The following is a 24,803-nucleotide window of genomic DNA, read 5'->3' as shown; positions in this document are numbered from 1 at the left end:
CAGTTTATCAAACCCAAAAGATATATATATATATATATATATATATATATATATATATATATATATATATATATATATATATATATATATATATATATATATATAAACTTATTATGATGTAGTTTCAGACTGTAGTAGTCGTTGCCCTCCTACCTAAATATATATATATATATATATATATATATATATATATATATATATATATATATATATATATATATATATATATATATATATATATATATATATGTATATATGTATATATCTACATACATCACATACATACATACATGCAAGGAGAACATTTAACCAACAGATGCTCTGAAGTCATTCTGAAACTATATTCAGCAGGACAAAGGACAAAAAACTATTTTTTTTTCTTTAAATAAAACACATCACAGATCCACAAGATGTATCGAAAGCCGGTCTCAGTCATGGAATACGGTCTGCAAATCATTTCAAAGATATTTCACCGTAGGGGATAGTGGCGTCAGTGCACCTCACGTGGTGCACTGCAGACATTACTTAAAGTCCTTTGCAGCGTCCCTTCGGTCCCAAGCTGCAACCCCTTTCATTCCTTTTATTGTACCTCCATTCATATTCTATCTCTTCCATCTTGCTATCCACCCTCTCCTAACACTTGTTTCATAGTGCAACTGCGAGGTTTTCCTCCAGTTACACCTTTCAAACCTTTCTACTCCCAGTTTCCCTTTAAGCAATGAATGACCTCATAGGTCCCAGTGATTGGCCTTTGACCTAAATTCTATATTACATTCCACATCATTCCACAGATATCTTAACCTCAGGGCGTGTTCACATGACACCGAATGACACTGAAGTCACGTAGGTGAACAGATACAGTTGTTGCGTAATTATCAGCCGTCCTCCTCCCTCCTCCTCCTCCTCCTCGTTACCTCGCTATTAAACCCCCTTTCTCAGCGACCCAGTGAAGCACCTTCATCAAAAGGTTCTTGAGACACTCGTCCATGTAATAAGCAACGTAATCTCCCCTCGTTGAGACGAAATCAACCGGCAGCGGAATACTGATAGCGTAGGCCGAAGAGTCTCTCTTCCTGACAATATTATGACAATTACGGGGGCACAGACATCGGGCTTTTTGTGACGATGAGATTAGCTTGATTAAAACAGGTCTCCTGCAATATTCCCCAGCGCCGTTTCCAATTACTTTGGTAAACACTTCCCAGAGAGAGAGAGAGAGAGAGAGAGAGAGAGAGAGAGAGAGAGAGAGAGAGAGAGAGAGAACTGAATCCTATCTTCTGCTCTTGTTCCTATCATGAGGCTATCATCTTATTCACTGTTATTGCTCCGATAAATTCCTTAACATAACATTTTTCGAAATGAAGCAAACTGTCGATATTATACGAGCATTTATGCATAAGGTGTGTACTACCTGTGATTTTCTTGTCTGTACACATTCATTCTCTGTCTCTCTCTATCTCTCTCTGTCTCTCTCTCTCCTTCCCTTTCCATATGTAAAACCCAACGCCGTTTAAAGGGTCGGAAGCAGGAGTATATACAGTGTATTAACGCAGCGTATTCTGACGCTAAATTAATTCACCACCGTCAAAGGGACCTACAGAATTTGACGCAATCTGATTTGAACGAAGGGCTTTGATGACTAAACTGTTTGTCGCAGGGAGGCCCAGAGCTTATTTTCGCTTGTCAATGGTCCATTCATTCAGCTTGTCCCGTGGCATAAGTGGCGGTAGAGGGACTTGTCACGTGATTTTATTCTCAGCGTTTGTAAAACACGACACTGCTTTACAATTTTATCTAATTTATAGGTACTGAGTTCATTACTGGACTTATGTGATTGGGATTATGTTTCTGCATGGTAGTTCTTTTTGAACCTTCTTTGATAAAAATTCCACATAAAAATGGAAAGTTGCACCTTTATGGTTTTTAATTATCTTTACCAGAGATAGATAATAATTTTGTTCCAAGACACGAAAACTAAAATCTTTTCTCAGCTCAATTCATCCCCTTGTCTTGTGTAAATGGCGAGTGCTTGACGTGAATACTGTGACCATGGGAATTTGTCATACCAGACTTCAGTAAGTTTAAAGGTAAATGACCAAGATTCCTTTTGACATACTTCTAGGAGACCTTAGTTACCTTACTTTGGTGATTACCTGAGGCGTTTCTGTTACGTTTGGAACCGTATTATTTCGAATCTTTTGAGCTGGGTCTGTACATTTTGGTGACCAAATACTACGTTTCCTCTGAGTGATGAAGCATACGATATTTTGTGTTTAGTTGCTTGGTATATGGTGTGCCGCATGGTAGATCGCTCGCCCATGCAGTTATTCTTCAACCTGTATGTTTTGACCTTGTCACTAGGTTTAGAAATTATTTGCACCTTGTTATTGCTATGTCGTTAAACTTTTCAACCTAACTTCTTCATTCACCAGTGTCTAACATGTTGATCGTAAGAAGTAAAGTGTGGGATATCAAATTAAATCTCCGCAAACTTTATGTTGTTTCTGATGTAAATCTTGAAACATGAAAACATGTTTCAGGAGGAATGAGTAATCATAGCATCCAGCCCATCAAGTCAGCCGAGTTTAGTATGAAATAAACAGTTTTTTAAAATGATTTTATATGTCTTCCATAATTAAGAATCGTTTCATCAATTTATATTATGTTGTTGGAGTTACTTTTGAAGTATTTATTTTGCGTTGCAGGTAATACATTAAATATTAAAAACTGTTTAGCTTCAAATTCCGTTTTAATCATTTATGAGACTGAAATGTCATAGTCTTTTTGAAAAAGCTCTATCACTTTAATATAATAACGTCCTCATTATATTTTAATTTTCCAAATGAATCTTTTGCCTAAACTCTAAAGTTTGGCTGAGAGTAATAACCCTAAGCATTATCCCTATAGGAATCACATTCCAGCATCCTACAAACAATCATTTGAACTCCCAGTTCCAGCTGTTGACACAGGGAGAGCATGAAAGAATTTAAGTTGTGGGCTATTACTTTTTCACTGGACAGAAAATGAAGATAGTGTTATTTGTCATGATTTTAATTATTTTACTTTGATTTAACGTTATTTTTTACTCCACCCTTCCCTTGTTTGTTCCTCAACATACATACACATACAAATATATATATATATATATATATATATATATATATATATATATATATATATATATATATATATATATATATATATATATATATATATATATATATATATATATATATATATATATATATATATATATATATATATATATATATATATATATATATTACATATATATATATACGATATATATATATATATATATATATATATATATATATATATATATATATATATATATATATATATGTATGTAAATATATATATATGAAATTTTTTATCACACCGTGATTTATATACAATCATGAAGCTACAAATGTCGCTTAATATCAAATTCACGCTACCTCGGAATATCTCCGATGGAGAATTATCACCGAAGGGGAATTTATATAAGTGATAAATGAATTGGTACCCGTCGGGATGGCGTGGTGGTAACGTCTCTGGAGTCGCTGAATAGGCCCGTGTCAAGGGTTCGTGTCCCGACGGGTACCAATTCATTTATCATAACCTCTCTTGATGGCGTGGTGGTAATGTCTACTGGAGTCGCTGAATAGGCCCGTGTCAAGGGTTCGTGTCCCGACGGGTACCAATTCATTTTTCACTTATATAAATTCACCTTCGGTGATAATTCTCCATCGGAGATATTCCTGAGGTAGCGTGAATTTGATATTAAACGACATTTGTAGTTTCATGATTATATATATATATATATATATATATATATATATATATATATATATATATATATATATATATATATATATATATATATATATATATATATAAAATTATCAGATTATCTCCCATAATCGAACATATGATTTTGAAGATATCCAAGTTCCTTAAGTCTTGCAGTTTGGCTGCAGATAAAATAATAATAATAATAATAATAATAATAATAATAATAATAATAAGAAGAAGAAGAAGAAGAAGAAGAAGAAGAAGAAGAAGAAGAAGAAGAAGAAGAAGAAGAAGAAGAAGAAATGCAAAAATTTTCAGTCTTAATATAAAAACAGTGCTAAATACAATGGCTGTTTGACAATTTTGTTACAGCAGAGAGAGAGAGAGAGATTTTTTGGCATACGTTAATGACTATGAAGCCGTACAATGGGTAGGTCTTGATAGGTCACACTTGACCCAAGTTTAATGATGGAGTTTTATCACATTTCTCTTTGCATCTGCAACTGAAAATATGGTAGGCTAATCTTCGTTTTATACATAATCTCTCTCTCTCTCTCTCTCTCTCTCTCTCTCTCTCTCTCTCTCAGTTCTGAAATATAGATTTGAAAAGCTGCAGATGAGATTATTTAAATGTACTACAAAGCTCCGGCTATCAAGCGTAATGAAATAATAATTGCAGATCATAATTCATAGCGTGAGCAACACAGAACCCCTTTCAACGGGCGACAAAAAAATATCAGAAATGTTGACGGAAGTAACTTGGAGTACCTTGTAACATTAGCATCGTGACGTAGAAATGTGTATAGCTTTAAAAGTTATAGATAATTCCCTGAGGCACCTGAGAGGCAAGACGATACTTTTGTTATCTCTACGTAATGTCACGCCAACTTATTTAGGGGAAGGGAGACTAATAAAATTCGACACTTCTTAGATATTGATACGAATGACAACTTCATGACTTGCAGTCCTTAGCCAGTACCTCTTCAAAAGTTAATCATCAATGACATACTGCAAGATCTTGATTTAAACTAAGGAATAAATACTTATGCGTCACAGTATCAGTTCTCATTGCGTTGTATGCCCAGTGTGTATAAAATACTAAATTCTTTATCATTTCGCTGTAGATTTCAGCTTCTGTTAAACGCCTTCATATGAATATCTAAATAATCAAACTTCCTTTTCGCTTTCGTAATTCGAATTCCTCGTACAACACAAGGAAGCTTGCTGTGATTATTAACATTAATCTATCTTAAATTCTAAAACCAAGATTCAAGAAAGATAGGGTATACTGAAGTGATCCACTAGTTAATGGATGCACAAAAATGAACGTATTCTTTACGCAGAATATTAGAGTCACAAAATTATTGAATAATTATTAATCATGGAATATTAGCATTTCACTCACACATTCAAGATAAATATAAAACATAACTCCCTAACCTTTCCTATACGACGACTAAGTTGCTATAAATATTCATTTATTGCAAGGGTTCATGTAAAAAAAGGAAACAATATATTTTAATTATTTACCTATACATTTATTCGTTTAGTGAAAGTGCATGCATTTCCGAAATTTCCAGTTTTTTTTTCTTTCCAGGAAATCGTTTTTGAAATAAATTCAAAATGCAAAATGCTCATTCCTTAATTTCAGTATCCTTGTTCATATGTAGCCCTGCTTCTCTGTACTTAGTAGGTTGCACACCTAGACTCCTCATCACTATCAACATGAGTCTCTATTTCCAGTTCACTGAACATGTTTATTCCTCTTTGTTTTCGGAACAGGTATGAGCACTCTTCCCCAGAAACGTAACTATTTATGACATCACGTTCGACGTATATGTATTCTCAGTAATGCCGTCCTCGAAATGAAACCCTAACGTTCTGTATATTGTATGTACACTACAATGAAATATTTGATGATTCTTTTACCCAATAAGACTCACGCCACTTTCAGAGGACGGTGCTTGAAATAGAGTGAGACATCGAAGCGTGTGTTAAAAGTGACTGAAGAAGATTGCTAAAGGAGACGGAAAATGCAGGATTATAGAGATTATATACCAAGCAGCTTTTACTCGTATATTCCTAGAAAAGAAAAAAATACGTTGAATCGATAACTGCGGAGATAACAAAACCCAATAACATTTCAAAGACGGATAAAAGCTCCGATCGAAGAGGGCGAAGAAGAAGAAGAAGAAGAATGAACTTGAAATTATAAATCAGTGAGGAATTTCAATAAATATTTCAAAAACGGCTCATAATGGAATTTACTACTGAATTGGAAAATGGGATTTGGGGTTCTCGTACCACTTCGAAAGTAAATACAATTTGCAAAAGCACAAAATTATGAATGAATTTATGTAAAGAAAGCGGATGCAATACGCGAATGTGTACCGATTGATCTTGTGTAACTGAGTGGATTATTCATATTCTTATTGCCAATAAGAGACTCTTTTGGTGGTTTATCGTCCTTTACAAGGGTGTTTTGGAAAGAAAAAAAATCTTGAGCGAATACCTTGAAGCGCATTAAATATCAAATCATAACAGCAGAGCTCTCTCTCTCTCTCTCTCTCTCTCTCTCTCTCTCTCTCTCTCAAATACAGGCATATCTATGCGAAGCGAAAGTATGTATGTCTGCATATATGTATGCGTATGTGCACAGTAAGAGCGTCGGTGATTTATAAATGGTTTACCCAGTCGTTAATGCATGAAATAATGAGCAAGGAAGATGAACTCGTTATGGTTTAGGTAAACGTCAATCGCAGTTCGTCTCCTTGTCTATGCACACACATATCAGTATTTGTTTTTGGTGGTAAATGGAAATAAACTTTGAAAGCATTGAAAGCATTGGAGCAATTACCAAGTTTGGGGTACTCTCTCCAAAGTGTTATCCTCCTTATATTTCTAAAATATACTGAAGATCACTTCGCCAATTGCTACTTGATTTCAAGACTGTAACGCCACGAATTTCTATCTCAAATTTTGTCCCAAAAAAATTAAGCTTTACCCCTGAATGTGTTGAGCCGTCGAGGCAGAATCTTATGATTTAATTCATTGCAAATTAATATCTCTGTCAGATTTATCTGAACTTCCCATCTACTTTATTACATAAAACCTAGAGAGAAAAACTAAGGGCAATATATCTCACCTAATGGCCTTCCTCTAGAGTTTTTCCGCAGCGGAATTTAGGATGTTTTACGCTTTAATGAAACCGTTAGCTTTGCCGACGCCTCCAACTTATTTCATGTTCCTGGCCAACTGAATTATGTCTTTCCTTCTCCGTCCTTCTGATCTCTCTTATCCGGAGGTCAAATCCGCGTCTCAAAACTTGTTCCATCGACGCATTCTGCAAATTTACTTTCCGTTTTAAAATGGACGATTTGCATTAGGAAGCAGAACTCACCCTACGCTTGTATGAGAAAATTTTTGATCTTCATTACCCAAGGAAACAAATGCCAGAGTACAAAGCAAATGAACCGCACTCAGACAATAACATCGGGGCACTGAAGCGGGCAATCCGGAGACGGTAATATTGCAGTGAAGTATTGCAGTCCTAATTGCATTTTCACGGTCAGTGATATTCACCCTCATTCTACAGAGATCGTTTTTATTTTTTAACATGATGAGCATTGGCCGTTATTTTCGTCCTTTGCTAACATATATCGTTTATTTTACTTTGAAGAATTGTCTCCATACTCAGTATCTCTGTATTCTCTATACTGAAGATATCATAATTTTTTTGACTGAATCCTATTCGTTACTGAGAGATTCGAAAAACAATGTAGTCGGCAATAATAATAATAATAATAATAATAATAATAATAATAATAATAATAATAATAATAATAATAATAATAATAATAATGGAAAGAGAAACCCACAAGATTCCTGTGTATAACTTGTTTACTTGTAAATATTTACATGTTACTTGAATCTCGGGTACTTTCAGGTCCTAACTGTGACCCTTTTTCAATAGATGTGAAGGTGGTCAGGCTGGTTCAGAAGATTGCTGGGCCTTGAACCAGCCTGACCACCTTCACGTTTCCTGCAAAAAGGGTCACGGTTAGGACCTGAAAGTACTCGAGATTCAAGTAACATGTAAATATTTACAAGTAAACATCTTAGAAGAACACAGGAATTTTGTTGGGTTAACAATAATTTCCATCTTCAGAAGAAAACTAAAAGAATTTTTGTTTGGTTAATAATAATATCTTTATTTCATGGCTCAGGGCCAATACATGGGATATAATGGAGACACTATAATACACATAATAATAATAATAAAATTATAAAAAATAACTGGCAATATCCACACAGTTGCTGCAGCAGTAGCAAAAATAATAATCATGATAATGGAAATGACACTACTAATACTGAGAATAACAGTCAAAATATTAAAAATGATAACAGTTAGAAACAGATTGCACGCAACTAAATTCCAGCTAGGGACCTCAGATGGTTGCAGAAGTCAGGACTGGAGCGCTAAATACGAAAAGTGAAAAAAGCAAATCTCAATAATTACACTAATGATGATAATAATGATAAAAAAATAATAAAACAATAAAATACCCTCTACTGGCGTCACAGCAGTTATGGCCAACGTTCCTAAATTTAGAATATATCCTACGAAAGTGAGTACAGCGAAAGTCTCAGGTGAAAAATAAAGCGGAGACAATGCACACAAAAGTACAAATCCACGATGGGGTTAAAATATTAATGACCAATCAATATTCCGGTCTTCCTCGGACCTTTAAAGAAAGCCATTGCGATATTTCACCCTTGTAAATCTCGTAATTCTTCGTAAAATGTGTTCGTTCGAGGAATTCTCGGAACGGTGTAAACTCCGGGCTTTATATAGAGCAGTTATTTACTCCTGCTGATCGAAGGCAAACAGATTCAGTATCTCAGTGAGGAGAAGGAAGTCGAAATTCTACAGCGGATACTGCCAGTTCTTCGTCAGGGTTAATTACTTCATTTCCTTTCCCGGAGATAACACGAGTTATCTCAATTTTTACCTATTATTTTTATTATTACATTTCAGCAGATGAAACCTATTCACATGGGACAAGCACACTAAAGGGACCATTGACTTGAAATTCAAGCTTCCTGAGAATGTTGGTTTCAACCTCCCACCGCAGACCCCACGCTGCAGGAGTTACTGATCATAGTGCACAGCCAGTTGTTTTTTCATCGCCCGGGGGGAGACGTCGAACCCGCGACAACTGAGTGGCATTCCACGACACTAACCACTATACCAGCGGACCAGATTTACTCTCAATTCTTAAAGGGGGACTCAGATAAAAAGTAAATAAACAAAAACATTTGGGGATGATTTTCGTAAACTGATAAAGAATTCGGAGACGAATCTTTTTCTTATTACTTTTTAAAGATGAAGACTGACATATATCCTTCATGATTCTTTGTATCGATACACGTTGACAGGAAAGACTACCTTGAAAAATATATTCATAAAGGTTTGAGTCCAGGCGACTTATTCTATGAAAGAAAATACGGAAAAATGAATCTGTAAGACGTCCTGGTGATTATTCTATAATTCTAGGTGATAATTTATCAATTTCTTTTATATTTATCACATACGCGTGGCCATTTTTTATACTGATAGATATTAAGTCCCAAATGTCGCTTAATATCCAATCCACTATACCTCGGAAATAACTTACACCCGAGGGGGATTAAAAGTGATAAGTGCTTCGTCACCTGTGGGATTCGAACGGGCGTCAGTTGGAATCCCACCGGTGATGAAGCACTATCACTTATAATTCCCTCGGGTGTAAGTTACTCCCGAGGTTATAATAAGCTGGATATTAAACGAAATTTGTGGCTTAATATTTGTAAGTAAATATACTGTATAATATATATATATATATATATATATATATATATATATATATATATATATATATATATATATATATATATATATATATATATATATATATATATACTGTATATATATATATATATACAGTATATATATATATACAGTATATATATATATATATATATATATATATATATATATATATATATATATATATATATATATATATATATATATATATATATATATATATATATATATATATATATATATAAGCATATACTTACATATACAAATACTTTGATGGAATGACAGCCAATGGAATTGTAACGAAAACCTAATATGACTTCGCTGGAATCGGTGTCCCAAAGTGGAAAGTAGCGAAGTATATCATATGTAAACGAGGAAGAAACTATGGTTTGGAGAAGGTTCACTAGATATGTGAACGCCATTTGTATGCTAAGCGTCGACGGGCCTCTGAATAAAGAAATATGAACCACTACTTTCTCTCTCTCTCTCTCTCTCTCTCTCTCTCTCTCTCTCTCTCTCTCTCTCTCTCTCTCTCTCTCTCATTTTTCCTAAATGGCAGTCTGTTTCTCTGCCCGTTTGATACCGTGCGCGAGTTCTCTCTCTCTCTCTCTCTCTCTCTCTCTCTCTCTCTCTCTCTCTCTCTCTCTCTCTCATTTTTACTGAATGGTAGTCTGCTCCTCTGCCCTTTGATACCCTGCCCTATTTTCTCTCTCTCATTTTTTCTGCTTCTGCTTCTGTTTGATACCTTGCACGAGCTCTCTCTCTCTCTCTCTCTCTCTCTCTCTCTCTCTCTCTCTCTCTCATTTTCTGGCGTCTGCTTCTCATTTTTACTTAATGGCAGTCATTTTTAAATGGCATTTCTGCCCGTTTGATACCTTGCACGAGCTCTCTCTCTCTCTCTCTCTCTCTCTCTCTCTCTCTCTCTCTCTCTCTCTCATTTTTACTGAATGGTAGTCTGCTTCTCTGCCCTTTTGATACCCTGCCCTATTTCTCTCTCTCTCATTTTTACCAAATGGCATTGCTTCTGCTTCTGTTTGATACCTTGCACGAGCTCTCTCTCTCTCTCTCTCTCTCTCTCTCATTTTTACTTAATGGCGTCTGCTTCTCTGCCCGTTTGATACCCTGCCCTATTTCTCTCTCATTTTTACTAAATGGCATTGCTTCTCCTTCTGCTTGATACCTTGCACTAGCTCTCTCTCTCTCTCTCTCTCTCTCTCTCTCTCTCTCTCTCTCTCTCTCTCTCTCTCTCTCTCTCTCATTTTTACTGAACGGCAATCTGCTTCTCTGCCCTTTTGATACCCTGCCCTATTTCTCTCTCTCTCTCTCTCTCTCTCTCTCTCTCTCTCTCGTTACGTTTTGCCTGAGTTCTAGGCAAAAGAAAGTGAAAGGACATGCATATTCAAAGAGTGGAAAACGTTATGTGGCTGCGAGAATAGTGGCTTTTTTATTGAATGAATGGAATGAAGGAAATCTTTTATTTATGATGTGATTTTCTCTCTGATGAAATAAAGTGTAGATGATAAAATATGCAAAATTTGAGAGGCAGCAGAGCGTATTTCATCCAGCCCACGAAATAGCCTAAGCATGTGGCACATATTAATATTATGTATATAACATATATATACATAAATACATATATATACATATATATGTATCTATGTACTGTATATATAGAAATAATCAACACACAATCACGTGTGGAACAGAAATAAATTTCTGACTCACATCAGATTGTGTGTTGATTATTTCTATCTTATTCACTCAGAAGGGATAATTCGAATGAAATGCTGTCAACTGGGTCATCGCTGAGTCGGGAACACGCTGGTATGCAATCATTTAGCTTGCCCAGGTAATTCCTTGGGTGCAGTTGCCCTCAGGTTCTTTTGTGACTTGCATGGCCTGGTGGGCAGCGCCCTTACCTTTCAGTTGAAAGACCTGGGTTCGATCTTGATGCGAGTCAGAAATTTATATATATATATATATGTGTGTGTGTGTGTGTGTATATATATACTGTATATATATATATATATATATATATATATATATATATATATATATATATATATATATATATATATTATATATATATATATATATATATATATATATATATATATATATATATATATATATATATATATATATATAATAACATATATATATATAATAACACAAAGCTGGAAATCTGTGAAACAGAATATCAAGGTGATGAAATTCGCAATTTTTTAGTTGGTGCAATGTGGACCATCTTACCTGCGAAACAGGTGATATAGGCAATAAAATAATCACGAAGTCCATTTAAAGAGAGAGAGAGAGAGAGAGAGAGAGAGAGAGAGAGAGAGAGAGAGAGAGAGAGAGAGAGAGAGAGAGAGAATAACGCGAGGCTTAAAATCGAATAGATTCTCAAACTTTATATCCCAGGGAGCAGGAGACTTCTGCGCATATATTTCAGAAGAGGGAAGGCAAATTATGTCTTTCACGCGTGGAAAAACAAATTTACTTCAAAGAATGACAGAGTTGCCAACATCTTCGTGTGTAGCCGTGTGCGTTGATGTGCGTCGCCGCGTGTGTATTTGTGTGAGTGTGTGTGTATGTATGTGTTTGGTGAAGGACACTGAGGGATGAATTATTAGAACACCCTCGGGTACCACAAAGGGATGATTTACGACCAACGAAGGATATAAAATTGCAACACGTGATCAATGGGAATACAATGAAGAAAAAGACGAGTCTCGGAAGAATTTTCTCTTCTGTACAAATGGGGAAGAACGGGAGAAGGACGTCAATGGAAGCACCGGGCGACTTGCTGTTTATCATTCCCGTTCACGCCCCTAAAGAAGAAGAAGAAGAAGAAGAAGAAGAAGAAGAAGAAGAAGAGGAAGAAGTAGAAGAAGGAGGACAGGAAATTCGAGAAAATAGATGATTTAATGTACAAATGCGATTCGTGTTCTCTCAGCTCGGGAGGGTTCGGACAAGATGCGTGTAATCCATGATTCTCATCTTGTTATGATGTCCTCAATTCGGGATATTATCTTAATGTGTTTCGTCAACAGATTAAGTTGTGAACAGGATCTGATTTGCTTCAACCCGCTTTTCTTTCGTGTTTCCCTGGTTTTCCAAACCGTTTTATTCATGAACGAAAACAAAAAAATAAAACAACACATGAATGAAATATTACAAAATGTAAACTGTTTCATAATTCAGAATATTCTCGTTCAGTGTGAAAATTTTGAGATGAAAGGTTACCACCTTCTCTTATCCCAGTGATCAAAATCACAATATGTCAGAGTCACTGTTGATAGTTATACATGTTGTTTGGGAGTAACGTTTGTACCATGGACATTTGCGCATTATGTCAGGTGTAAAATCGGTCATATATTTTACATTTATCGTTCTCCCCAGATCTTTGGCCTTCCGGAATAGGTAAAACAAAAGTCAGTTGAATATATGACAATGGTAATTCTGATGGCTTGCTATTGCATTAACTGAAACTGTTTAGCAAATATAACATAACTTATTCACATTTCTGCTGCACCAACATTTAATTCTAATTGGAAAAGAAACCCATTTACATTTCACTGGGGAATATAATAAGAACAATATAAGACGCCTTTAGGAAGTTCAAAAATCTGAAATGTAAGCTGATAGTCATTACGTCCTGTGTACATCAGTACCTCACCTCACATTACGAAATTCATTATTGGTCTTCTGGACTTTTACTGTGTTTTAGGATACTTCTTTTATTTAAAAACAAATTTACTTCAATTCTTCTGTCAGTAAACTACGAATCTCGCAAAGGTGTCTGGATAATTCGTCTATGTCTTTTTTCTCCTAAAGTTATCCTCGATTACGACTACACTAAAACTGCAAAAAACAAACGACATTAGATTTTGATTAACCCTTTGTCTTCTGTTCCACTGCATCTCAGAGCACTCAGTAACATAGTTCGCCCCTTCTCCCACAGATGTCACCGTAATCGAGCAGCCTTCAAGCCAAGCGAGACAGCAAGATGCTGGTTCTGGTGTGCTCGTTCTTTGTCTTGCTGCTCTCAGCACCAGGTAAGTTAGTCGTCTGGAGGATTAGTCTGTACAGTTGCAATTGATAGATTCCCTGCAAGACGAAGAAGAATACTGCTAGGTAAGGCTTGGTTGTTTGGGCCTCTGCAACAAAGGCAGGTTTTTATAATGTGTGATCTGTACGAATATACGTATCATAGCTGTGTTTTCCTTAGAATATTTGTGATTTATTTAAATCGTTCTCTCTCTCTCTGTCTCTCTCTCTCTCCTTAAATACATATGCATATATATATATATATATATATATATATATATATATATATATATATATATATATATATATATATATATATATATATATATATTTCCTGTGGGACCCACGGGGATGCATAGGGCCTCGATGAACTCACGCCACCTCATTCTGTCCTGTGCTAACTCCTCCAGATCTCCCCAACACTCATCTCCCGTTCCAGCCTCATTGTCCTCAACCACGTCTCCTTTGGCCTACCTCTACCTCTTCTTGGCAACCCACCCTGGTGTATCTCGTACCGTTCCTGTCTTCTGTACACTTCGCCTATCCACTTCCAGCATGAGAATCTAACATACTCATCGACCGGCTGCACCCCCGTTACTTCTCTAATTCTACTATTTGATATCCTATCCCTCCAATTAATTTCTGATATTCTTCTGAGGGCCTTATTTTCAAATGCTAAGAATTTATTATCCGAAGTCATTGTACTGTACCATGACTTGTCCATAAGTAAAAATACTCCTAACCATTACCTTATAAATTTTGATTTTTGTATGCATAGAAAAATTGCTATTATTCTAAATATTTTTAAGCATTCCCATTGCCTGATGAGCCTTTTTTAATCTTTCCATAAATTCTGTGCTCAGAGAACCATCCTTATCTAAATAAGTACCCAAATATTTAAACTTATCCACTTGCTTTCCAACCATGCCTTCAATTAGACAATCCTGTGCATTTTCAGTATTCATATTCATGATTTCAGTTTTCCCACTATTAATAACCAAACCAACCTTCCGACCTTCACTCATTAGACAATCCAACAATCTCTGCACCTTTTCTGGTCCCACGCAGAACAAAAATATATCATCAGTATAATCTAAGTCAAGAAATTTCCCATTTTCTCCCCAGAGTATACCTGCATCCGTTTCTCTTTAAACCTCCCCATAACGTAATCTACGACCAATACATGCAACATAGGAGACAGAGTGCCACCCTGAATCACGCCAGACTTAACTTCAAATGGATCACTCAAACAACCATCAACCTTCACTTTACAAGATGTGCCATCATGCATGTTCATAATAACCCTCACAAAATGTTTCATACACGCTTTACATATTTATAGACACACATGTACAGTATATATATATATATATATATATATATATATATATATATATATATATATATATATATATATATATATATATAATTTTCAGACACGCTTTTTCCTGACTTTCTCCTTGTTTTGTATTTTTCAAACAAAATTAAATAAATAAAAAAATTAAAACAAGCTGCTTGCACGCCCCTAATCAGGCAGAGGTGCCGTCGAGAGACGCACGGAAGAAACAGAACGGGGGGGAGGGAAGGCAAAAACGCCCATTATTTCCATGGAAATGAACGGAAAATCGACGCACTTTGAAAATGTCAAATATCCTACGAAGGGCGGCCTGGCGGAATTCGAGCCTGGAAAAAGCGCCTATGGAAGAGGCGGCAAAGCATAAAAGAGAATATGTGAGTCAGAGCCCGTAGGGTCATATTGATATATGGTTTCCCCTCGCCTCCCCACCCCACCTCTCCCGCCCACAACCCCTAGCCCCTTCCCCCACCCTTTTTTTTATGAAGTCCCTGAAACGATGGGGCGTTTTAAACTCGCCAGGGTCGTTAATATGTAGATTTTGTGTGGGAGGAAGGAAGAAGGAGAGGCAGGATGCGAAGGGTTACATAATGCGATGGGAAGAACACGTCCCCCTTACATTCTGTTTGTTTGGTTGTGGTGTATTCGTCGGGGGCGATTTCGACGAGGTTCCATTGCCTTCGTTCGCAATTTCCAATAAAGCTCTTCCGCTAAAAAATATAATAATGAGCTCCTTAAAGAGCTATGTATCTAAAATGGGGAAATTTGAATAAATTCTCGCCCAAGTTTCAGTTTGAGATCAAATCTTTTATCATGTTTCTCTCTGGATTCTAGTTTTTCCAAATATCATGTATTTTTCAAATGGAAAATACCATCTGTTGGTATAAATATTCATATTAAGTTTGTACGATGTGTTGCGTAAGAGAGAGAGAGAGAGAGAGAGAGAGAGAGAGAGAGAGAGAGAGAGAGAGAGAGAGAGAGGCATTGCAGAATAAGTGATAATATTAGGAATTATTCAGAGATCCAGTTACAATTTTACAATGCAATATTATTATAGCAGTGACAAGCGGTAAAAGGGGAATAAGGAAGACTTAAAGGAGGAGGGGATGAAAAGTGAATGATGAATAACGCTGGGGAGAGGCGACTATAAAGGGGAGTAAATAATAGAACAAGTAACCAACGTACCATGATAGCAATAAAGTTGATAAGATTAAGGAAGGAAACTGTTAATATCAGGGTTTAGTTTTCGCCTCCTCTCCTTCACTGCCCTCTCTCTCTCTCTCTCTCTCTCTCTCTCTCTCTCTCTCTCTCTCTCTTAGCTCTCTCTTTTAGCTTTACTTTTTTGTTTTTGTTTTTGTGGGTCTTGTCATTCTCTATCTACTTCTTCTTCTCCTTCTCACCCTTTCCTTATTCTCATTTTTGGTTTCTCGCTCGAGCTTTTACTCTGTATGCATGCTGTTCCTTACACTTCTCCTCCTCACTCTCCGTTCTCCTACTTTTCTTTTTTCTTAAAGTCTTGATTTCTCAGACAAACTTTTCTCCGTATGTGGCCTGGTCGCATGCGAAGTGAGCCCTCACACCCCCCTCCCCTTCCCCGCCACCTGCATCCCCACCTATACCTATCCCCTCACAAAAAAAAAAAAAAAAGGAAAGAATACAAATAAAAAAAAAACCTTGCATGATATCCCGTAATCTTTGTGGGAAAGTCATGAGAGGAATTATGCAGGAGTGAGAGATATTTTTACAAAGAAATCAAGGTACAAAACTCCGGCATGCGCTTGCTTATTTGCACAAAATATAATTACTTTCGCATTTGCGAGGCAAGAATGAAAGCTTTGTCTTCTTGCACGGAGAGAGAGAGAGAGAGAGAGAGAGAGAGAGAGAGAGAGAGAGAGAGAGAGAGAGAGAGAGAGCACTCTTCTAAATGAAATTCGTACATGCACCCGTGCATGACCGTATAAACTTAAGCAAAACAGCTCCGTTATTGTATCACAACAGATGATCTCCGTTCTTTTATCTGTTCGTGTGTGCCCTTACAGGGAAGATCACCGAGAGGTTTGTTTATTATCTTTGGGCAGTCGGGTGAAAATATTCCTTACGGCTTCTTAAGAAGGGTGTTTGATTGGAGACTGAATTTTCGTGAAGCGATCATTATTCACTCGTTTAATTTACACTACCTGAATAATAAGACAAAGCTTTCCGTAGCGCCACGTATGAAATTTATGATAAAATTGAAAAGTCCCTTTCCAGGGAAAAAGATCCCGTTTTCGTCACTAAGGAAAAACGATAGGCTAATGACAGGTGAATTGTCATCGATTTCTCAGAATATAGCATTACTGCTAAATGTACTGTTTATGACGATGAAAAACATCAATGTACCATTAGACAAACAAGTGCACACAATTTTATTTCCTTCATGGTAGGAGCAACTGTGCGTGCATTGGGAAAATAGAGTTCAGTTGATAGAGTGAACATTATGAGGCAGAGTTATCCTTAGTAGAAAAGTCAGCACCTCTCCTATACAGCCAGCTTTCCAACTCTGAATTTGGATTACTTTCTGCTTATAGACCTGTAGAGGTAACATGTATTTTCGATTGATGTACTTGTCTGCACTTCTTGGAATATAAAATAGGAGCAATCTACTGTAAATGACTTCTACTTAAAAAAACAATATATACGTGGAACATTACATAAAAAGAAATGGTTCACTGAATTTAGATAGTCTTACATGAAACCATCACCCCATATAAACAGTACATGATAACTGCAATAGATATTACCTGGGAAAGTCTGGATGGACCACCAGTTTAAGACTGGATCGCCGCAGTTAGATAAATTTCGGTCATTCTTGTGGTTTTCTGAAATTGAAGGCTTTTCTGGACACCTATTCAAGGCGCCCCGTAATCGTTCGGTCGTAAATTCTTGATGTAAATTCTTGATGACCCTTCTCCTTTTTATTACTTTGACGTTAATAAATGTAAATGATATTCGACTATTTTTTTTTTTTTGACAAATTACAAATTTCTCTATTAATTCTTTACTTTCTAATTTCACTAACTCATGAATTATTTGTATCGAAATTGTCACGTTCAAATTTGAGAGAGGGGATTTGTCTCCTTGGATTATTTGTTTAAATTATTTATATTACCATTTTTAACAGGTTTAACGATGAACCCCCATAGCCCCGGCCCACCTCCACACCAGTACTAAAGACGCCAGATATCCAGAGAGAGAGAGAGAGAGAGAGAGAGAGAGAGAGAGAACCTCCTTCTCCACGACACGAGACTATATTATGCACACCAGATGCCGACACGTAGCACAGCTTTGTCGTAATACGAGGAAATATGAGTTGCTATCACCCAATATATCACATCACTATATCATATTACGGAATAAAAAAATAATCGTGGTATGCGGTATGGCGGGCCATATAGCCTGTATGGATTCGGTGCCTTTAGTTTTTATAGCTGCGTTTTATTTCATCCATTGCTGGGCTCGGCACTTTCATTTGCCCGGATTTTTACCTCGGCATATTTTGTCATTGATATTGTTTTTCAATGCGGGGAGAGAGACTTGATTTTCATCTCTGTGAAAAAAAGTTTTTTTTTTTTTTTTTTTTTTAAATATTAAACAAGCCAATCCATCGTCAACTCAAAGACCTAAGTGATGGCGTCTCTTTCGCTCGTTTCATCTCTCGAAACATCGGCTCATAATGAACGCGTAATCAAATAACGCGAGCATTATTTTAGTTAATTTGAACAACTGAAATATTGCTGGTTGCTGCAAAAAGAGTTTTTCGTATGAAATGCATTCATCAACGCGGATATAAATTTCAATAACCGCGTAAAAGTTTTCTTTGTTCGCTGTATAAATTTTCATGCGAACATTATACTAGCTGCAATTATTTTCTAGCTGAAGTGATTCGGACTAAGCATGCATTTATCAAGAAATAAAATTGCCATCATGTGTTGGGAGTATTTTTTTTTAACAAACGAAACAAAGGAGATGTATATTATTGTACATGACAAAGCACGGTTAGTTGGAACAGATTCTCATTATGTTCATCAACAGAGACACATAGTTAGCGTAAAAAGTTTTTGAACAAGAGATTCCTCATATTTATATATATATATATATATATATATATATATATATATATATATATATATATATATATATATATATATATATATATATATATATATATATATATATTTCTTGACTGTGTCAATATACATAAAGCATAATTAGATGCTCTTCAATGGCAAGGGGTATAAACACAGAATGATTAAAAAGCATTGTCTATTGATATGTTACGCAGATGATTTGAAGTTTACGGGAGATACAAAAAATCGGTTAAGATTTATATTTCATATCAGATTCATATTTTGCTTCTAGGTTTTCATATTCTTCTCTTCCCTAGCCTTTGTTTTCTATTCATTGGCCCGAGGGAATTTTACTAAGCGAAAGCTTACGCTAGAAGTGATTGGTCTTTAGATGTGACAAAAACTGTATTCAGTGAATAATAAGCACAGATTATTAGATCCCCAGACGCTATATCGGCGACATAAAAATGCAACGCAATGTAACGTATATTATGAATTAATAAAAAGATACGGGGAAGAGATGTGTCAATATTGCAAAAAAATTCGCGTTGAGAATGACTGTGAAATGAACGAAATGATTATTGAAAGGAAATGACAAAGAAATAAGCAGAGTGCGAATGACTGGAAATGAAATCGCCACGACAACAGGATAATAAGTCGATCAAATACAAAAGATAAATAAGAGAACAAAGTATATATAAAAAAAGAATTGTACGATACCCTCCCCCCCAAAAAAAATCGCAAAAAAAAAACAGACAAAGTGGAAATCACGCCAAAAGAGAAGATTCAAGTATAAGGAAATGAAAGTGTTAAATTGAAACGTGTGGAAAAAATTACAGAAGGAATAGAAAAAAATAAGGGGTATTTGAAGGAAATGAGTGGTGGGATCATGAAGAAATTTAGAGAGAGAGAGAGAGAGAGAGAGAGAGAGAGAGAGAGAGAGAGAGAGAGAGAGAGAGAGAAATAATTAGCGGAAACAATAGTCAGGAAATGAAAAAGAGGACGTGAGAGTTCGAGGTTGAGAAACACAAAAGTAATATATATATATATATATATATATATATATATATATATATATATATATATATATATATATATATATATATATATATATATATATATATATATATATATATGTATATATATATATATATATATATATATATATATATATATATATATATATATATGTATATATATATAAGCCTCTCTATAAATATACGTATACGGAAGGCAAATCAAATTCCATTATCTTTATGCGACGCTCCTCTTTGAGAAATGTTCTGGTAAGAAGTTACGTCACAAGCAAGTTTTGTGCTGATTTTTCTACTTGAAATAACTAAGTATTTTTAGACGTCAGTCAATATGTTATTATTCTGGGAAGTCTATACACACGAAAGATATATCTTTATATTATTAAGAATAAAAACATATCTTTATAAATATGTAGATATATTTAGGTTTTCTTTATCTTGAAGCAGGTTTGGTTTCTATGGCTACAATTCTATCTTTAGGTTAGTTATTTCTTCCCGCCAATGTTTATTTTCTCTATGGCATGGTCATAATTCATCTTTGAAATCGGTGTATTGCCATTAATTACCTGGCTACGATGATACCCACAATTTAGGTAAAACTTAAACGAAAATGAAATGAAAGTCGCCAGTAGAAGATCGACTATTGTTGAAAAAAGTATTCTTTCTCTCTCATTTTCGAAATGTTTCCATCTACGATCAAATGAATAAACTCACTAAGCTTCACCCCAGTATTATTCATTCGTCAAGGGCCGATATACTTTATCCAGCATTAACAGTTTTGTGCAAAGGGACTGAGCCAGCAGTTCTATAACTCCCTTCGTAAACGGATCGAGAAAGATGCAATATTTCCACTCTCTTAATGAGAATAATATCCCCAATGTGCATCGCGCGTTTTTATTTCTTAAAGCACCATTGTAAACACGCTGTGAGACGAATTAAAGTAAAACTGTCGAATTTAATGAAGGAAAGCGAAATGCGTAGGAGAAAGTTAAATTGGATTCACATAAATATCGCTAATATGCATATGTAACGGTTGTGGTAATTCAGTTTACTGAAACAAATTGCGGTATTTTTGGGGGATTAGACGCAATTTCTTGCAACGGGAACGGATGGGTATTGAGAGGAACAAGGAATTCGACTCTTCTCAATGATGCCCGAATAATGAACGCGGAATTCTGCAGCCATAATCTTGATATCTTAAAGAGGAACAGAATGTATCTGATATTTATTGTTGCGTTAACTAATGCCAGAAAACGAGAAAGAGAGAGAGAGAGAGAGAGAGAGAGGGGGGATAGGAAAGAAATGTAGGGGGACGGGAAGAGAGAGAGAGAGAGAGAGAGAGAGAGAGAGAGAGAGAGAGAGAGAGAGAGAGAGAGAGAGAAAGGGGGAATAGGAAAGAAATGTAGGGGACGGGAAGAGAGAGAGAGAGAGAGAGAGAGAGAGAGAGAGAGAGAGAGAGAGAGAGAGAGAGAGAGAAGAGAAAGGGGGATGGGAGGAAAGAAATGTAGGGGATGGGAAGAGAGAGAGAGAGAGAGAGAGAGAGAGAGAGAGAGAGAGAGAGAGAGAGAGAGAGAAGGGGGAATAGGAAAGAAATGTAGGGGACGAGGAAGAGAGAGAGAGAGAGTAGTCTTTTACTCTCAATTCTCCGAAAGCAACCAAGATGAAAGGATAAGGCAAAACAAAAAGGCAAAAAAATAAAAACAGTAGCGGGAGAGGTAAAGAGGAAAGACTAAGGACCTCTAGTAATTTCCTATTCCGTATGATCTAAGGCGGCAAACAAGCAATCTCTTGGGTAACAAGGACACGCCTCGATTGCCTACCCTCCTTCCTTCTAATTTCATTCGGGGAAGGAAGGTTCTTAGGCACCTATTCCCCTTTCCTCTCTCTCTTTCTCTCTCTCTCTCTGTCATATATATATATATATATATATATATATATATATATATATATATATATATATATATATATATATATATATATATATATATATATATATATATATATATATATATATATATATATGTGTGTATATATATATATATATATGTATATATATATATATATATATATATATATATATATATATATATATATATATATATATATATATATATACAGTATATATACTGTATATATGTGTGTGCATGTGTGTGTGTGGATTTAGTGTGTCTTTCAGATGCAGGCACTTTCTTTGGACATAGTGACCACACCTACGGTATACCTACAGCTGTCGTCCAATCGCTCTGACTCTACAGCGGCTAAAATAACCCACTAAAACATTTGATATTTTTATCTGGCCTTTGTAATGCAAGATCATCACGTGATCTGTCCTAATTTGCCCATTTCAAGTCACCAGTTCTCAGCAGCTTCGGTGATTTAAGGGTATACTTTTGACAACTCAAAGGTTCTTTCTAAATGTCAGCATAAGTTTCTGTTAGTCAAACTTCTTATGTGGATTAATCCTTCCTTGAAATTTATTTTGTTGGTGTCTCTCAGAGATATGGTCTTTCTTAAACAATTTTTCTTTTCGTTAGTCTTACCTGACTCACATGCAGATAATTCTAGTAGTTATACGTCATCTTCCTTTCCTTACCATCTGACTTCAGGATCTCATGTTGATGTCGCTTTATTGTGTATGAAGCTGTTTACTCCATTTTTGTTGTAGCTGAATGGAGCAAAAGTAACTGGTCCTTCATTTCTATCGTCAATAAACTTTCTGTTTTCTTACAGTTGTTTCTCAACTTCTCCTCCATTTTTATCACTTGCCTTCTCTTTTCTTCCTCATTTCTCTTTTGACGAGCCTTTCCATTCAGCCGTATACCTTGCATGCAACTGCACTTCACAGAATCTCCTTATTGTTTCTATTCCCATTTCCTGCCCTCCTTTATTCCTACTTCCTGCCCTCCCTTATTACGGCTCCTATCTTCCTCTATCCCACTTCCTACCCTTCTTTATTCCTGTTTCCTACCCTCTTTTATTGCAGATTCCTACCCTACTTTATTCCTATTTCTTACCCTCCTTTATTCCCTCTTCCTACCCTCCTTTATTCCAGATTCCTGCAATCATTTATTCCCCTTTCCTATCCCCGTTTATTCTAGCTCCATACCCTCCTTTATTCCTACTTCCTACCTGCTTTTATGCACACTTCCTACCCTCCTTAATTCCCACTTCTTACCCTCCTTTATTCCTACTTCCTGCTTTTATGCACACTTCCTACCCTCCTTAATTCCCACTTCTTACCCTCCTTTATTCCCACTTCCTGCCCTTCTTTATTTCCACTTCCTACCTTCCTTTACTCCCACTTCCTCCTTTCCGTTATTCCAGCTTCCTACACTCCTGTATTCCCATATCCTAATCTCCTTTATTCCCATTTCTTACTCTTCTTCTTTCCTTCTTCCTACCCTCCTTTATTCCCACTTTACCCTTCTTTATTCCCACTTTACCATCCTTTATTCCCACTTCATACCCTCCTTTATGCCCACTTTCTACCCTCCTTTATTCCCCACTTTACCCTCCCTTATTCCCACTTCCTAACCTTCTTTATTCCCACTTCCTACCCTGCCTTATTCCCACTTTCTACCCTCCTTTATTCCCACTTCCTTACCCCTTTATTCCAGCTGACTACCCCCTTTATTCCAGCTTCCTAGCCTCCTTTACTCCCACTTTCTTCCCACCTTCATTCCCACTTCCTACCTGCTTTTAATCCCAGCTTCCTAGCCCTCATTATTCGCACTTCCTACCCTCCTTTTTTCTATTTTCTACCCTTCTTATTCCTACTTCCTACCCTCCTTGCTTCCCACCTCCTGCCCTTTTTATCCCTATTTCCTTCCCACTATTATTACCACTTCCTGCCCTCCTTTATTGCTACTCCTACCCTCCTTTATTCCAGCTTCCTACTCTTGTTTATACCCACTTCCTATCCTTCTTTATACCCATTTCCTACCCTCTTTTAGTCCAGCTTCCCATCATCCTTTATTCCTGCTTTCTATGCCCTTGTACTCCAGCTTCCTATCCTTCTTCATTCCCACTTCCTACATTCCTTTATTCCCACTTTATACCGTTCTTTATTCCCACTTCCTACCCTTCTTGTCTCGCACCTCCTGCCCTTTCTTTATTCTCATTTTCTTCCCTCTTTTATTACCCCTCCCTCCCCCCCTTTATTCCGACTTCCTACCCTCCTATCCAGATGTACACTCCACGCTATCCCTACGATCCCTCTCATGAAAATTACAATCTCCTCAGGTAACCCTTTCACCGCCACTTCTTTCGTCGTAGCTCATATATCACCTATTCCGCCCTATACGTTCTCCTCATTACCTCCGTAGCAGACCCCAGTCTTAATTACATTCACAGTCACATTTTATTCTTTTCTCTACAATTCAAACTTGCATGTACGTTAAGTTTTGCTGCAGCCAAACTGTGATCAAATAGAGCGGTAGACACCCTTTCTCTCGTAATGACATCTGTCAACTTGATTTTCCATCATCACCTATTCATTGCATTTGTCTTTTTCTTAAGTACGCCTGTGTAAATTCCTCTTTGGAATAAATAGACACACAAGCACACACACATAAACACTCACACAGACATAT

General features: G+C 36.2%; 1 protein-coding gene across 1 annotated transcript in view; it reads left to right on the top strand.

Annotated features, from left to right (window-relative positions):
• Positions 1-24,803, top strand: part of LOC136843857 (cell adhesion molecule 3-like) — a 565,859-nt gene that overhangs the window by 193,292 nt on the left and 347,764 nt on the right. The window contains exon 2 of the mRNA XM_067112697.1: positions 13,632-13,725. Coding sequence (XP_066968798.1) covers positions 13,677-13,725 — 49 coding nt within the window. The 5' untranslated portion in view covers positions 13,632-13,676. The remainder of the gene's footprint in view (positions 1-13,631; positions 13,726-24,803) is intronic.

The sequence above is a fragment of the Macrobrachium rosenbergii genome, chromosome 12, assembly GCF_040412425.1.
Source record: "Macrobrachium rosenbergii isolate ZJJX-2024 chromosome 12, ASM4041242v1, whole genome shotgun sequence".
Taxonomy (NCBI): Eukaryota; Metazoa; Arthropoda; class Malacostraca; order Decapoda; family Palaemonidae; genus Macrobrachium; species Macrobrachium rosenbergii.
Note: the sequence above shows the minus strand (reverse complement) of the source record. Positions and strands in the feature narration are given on the sequence as shown.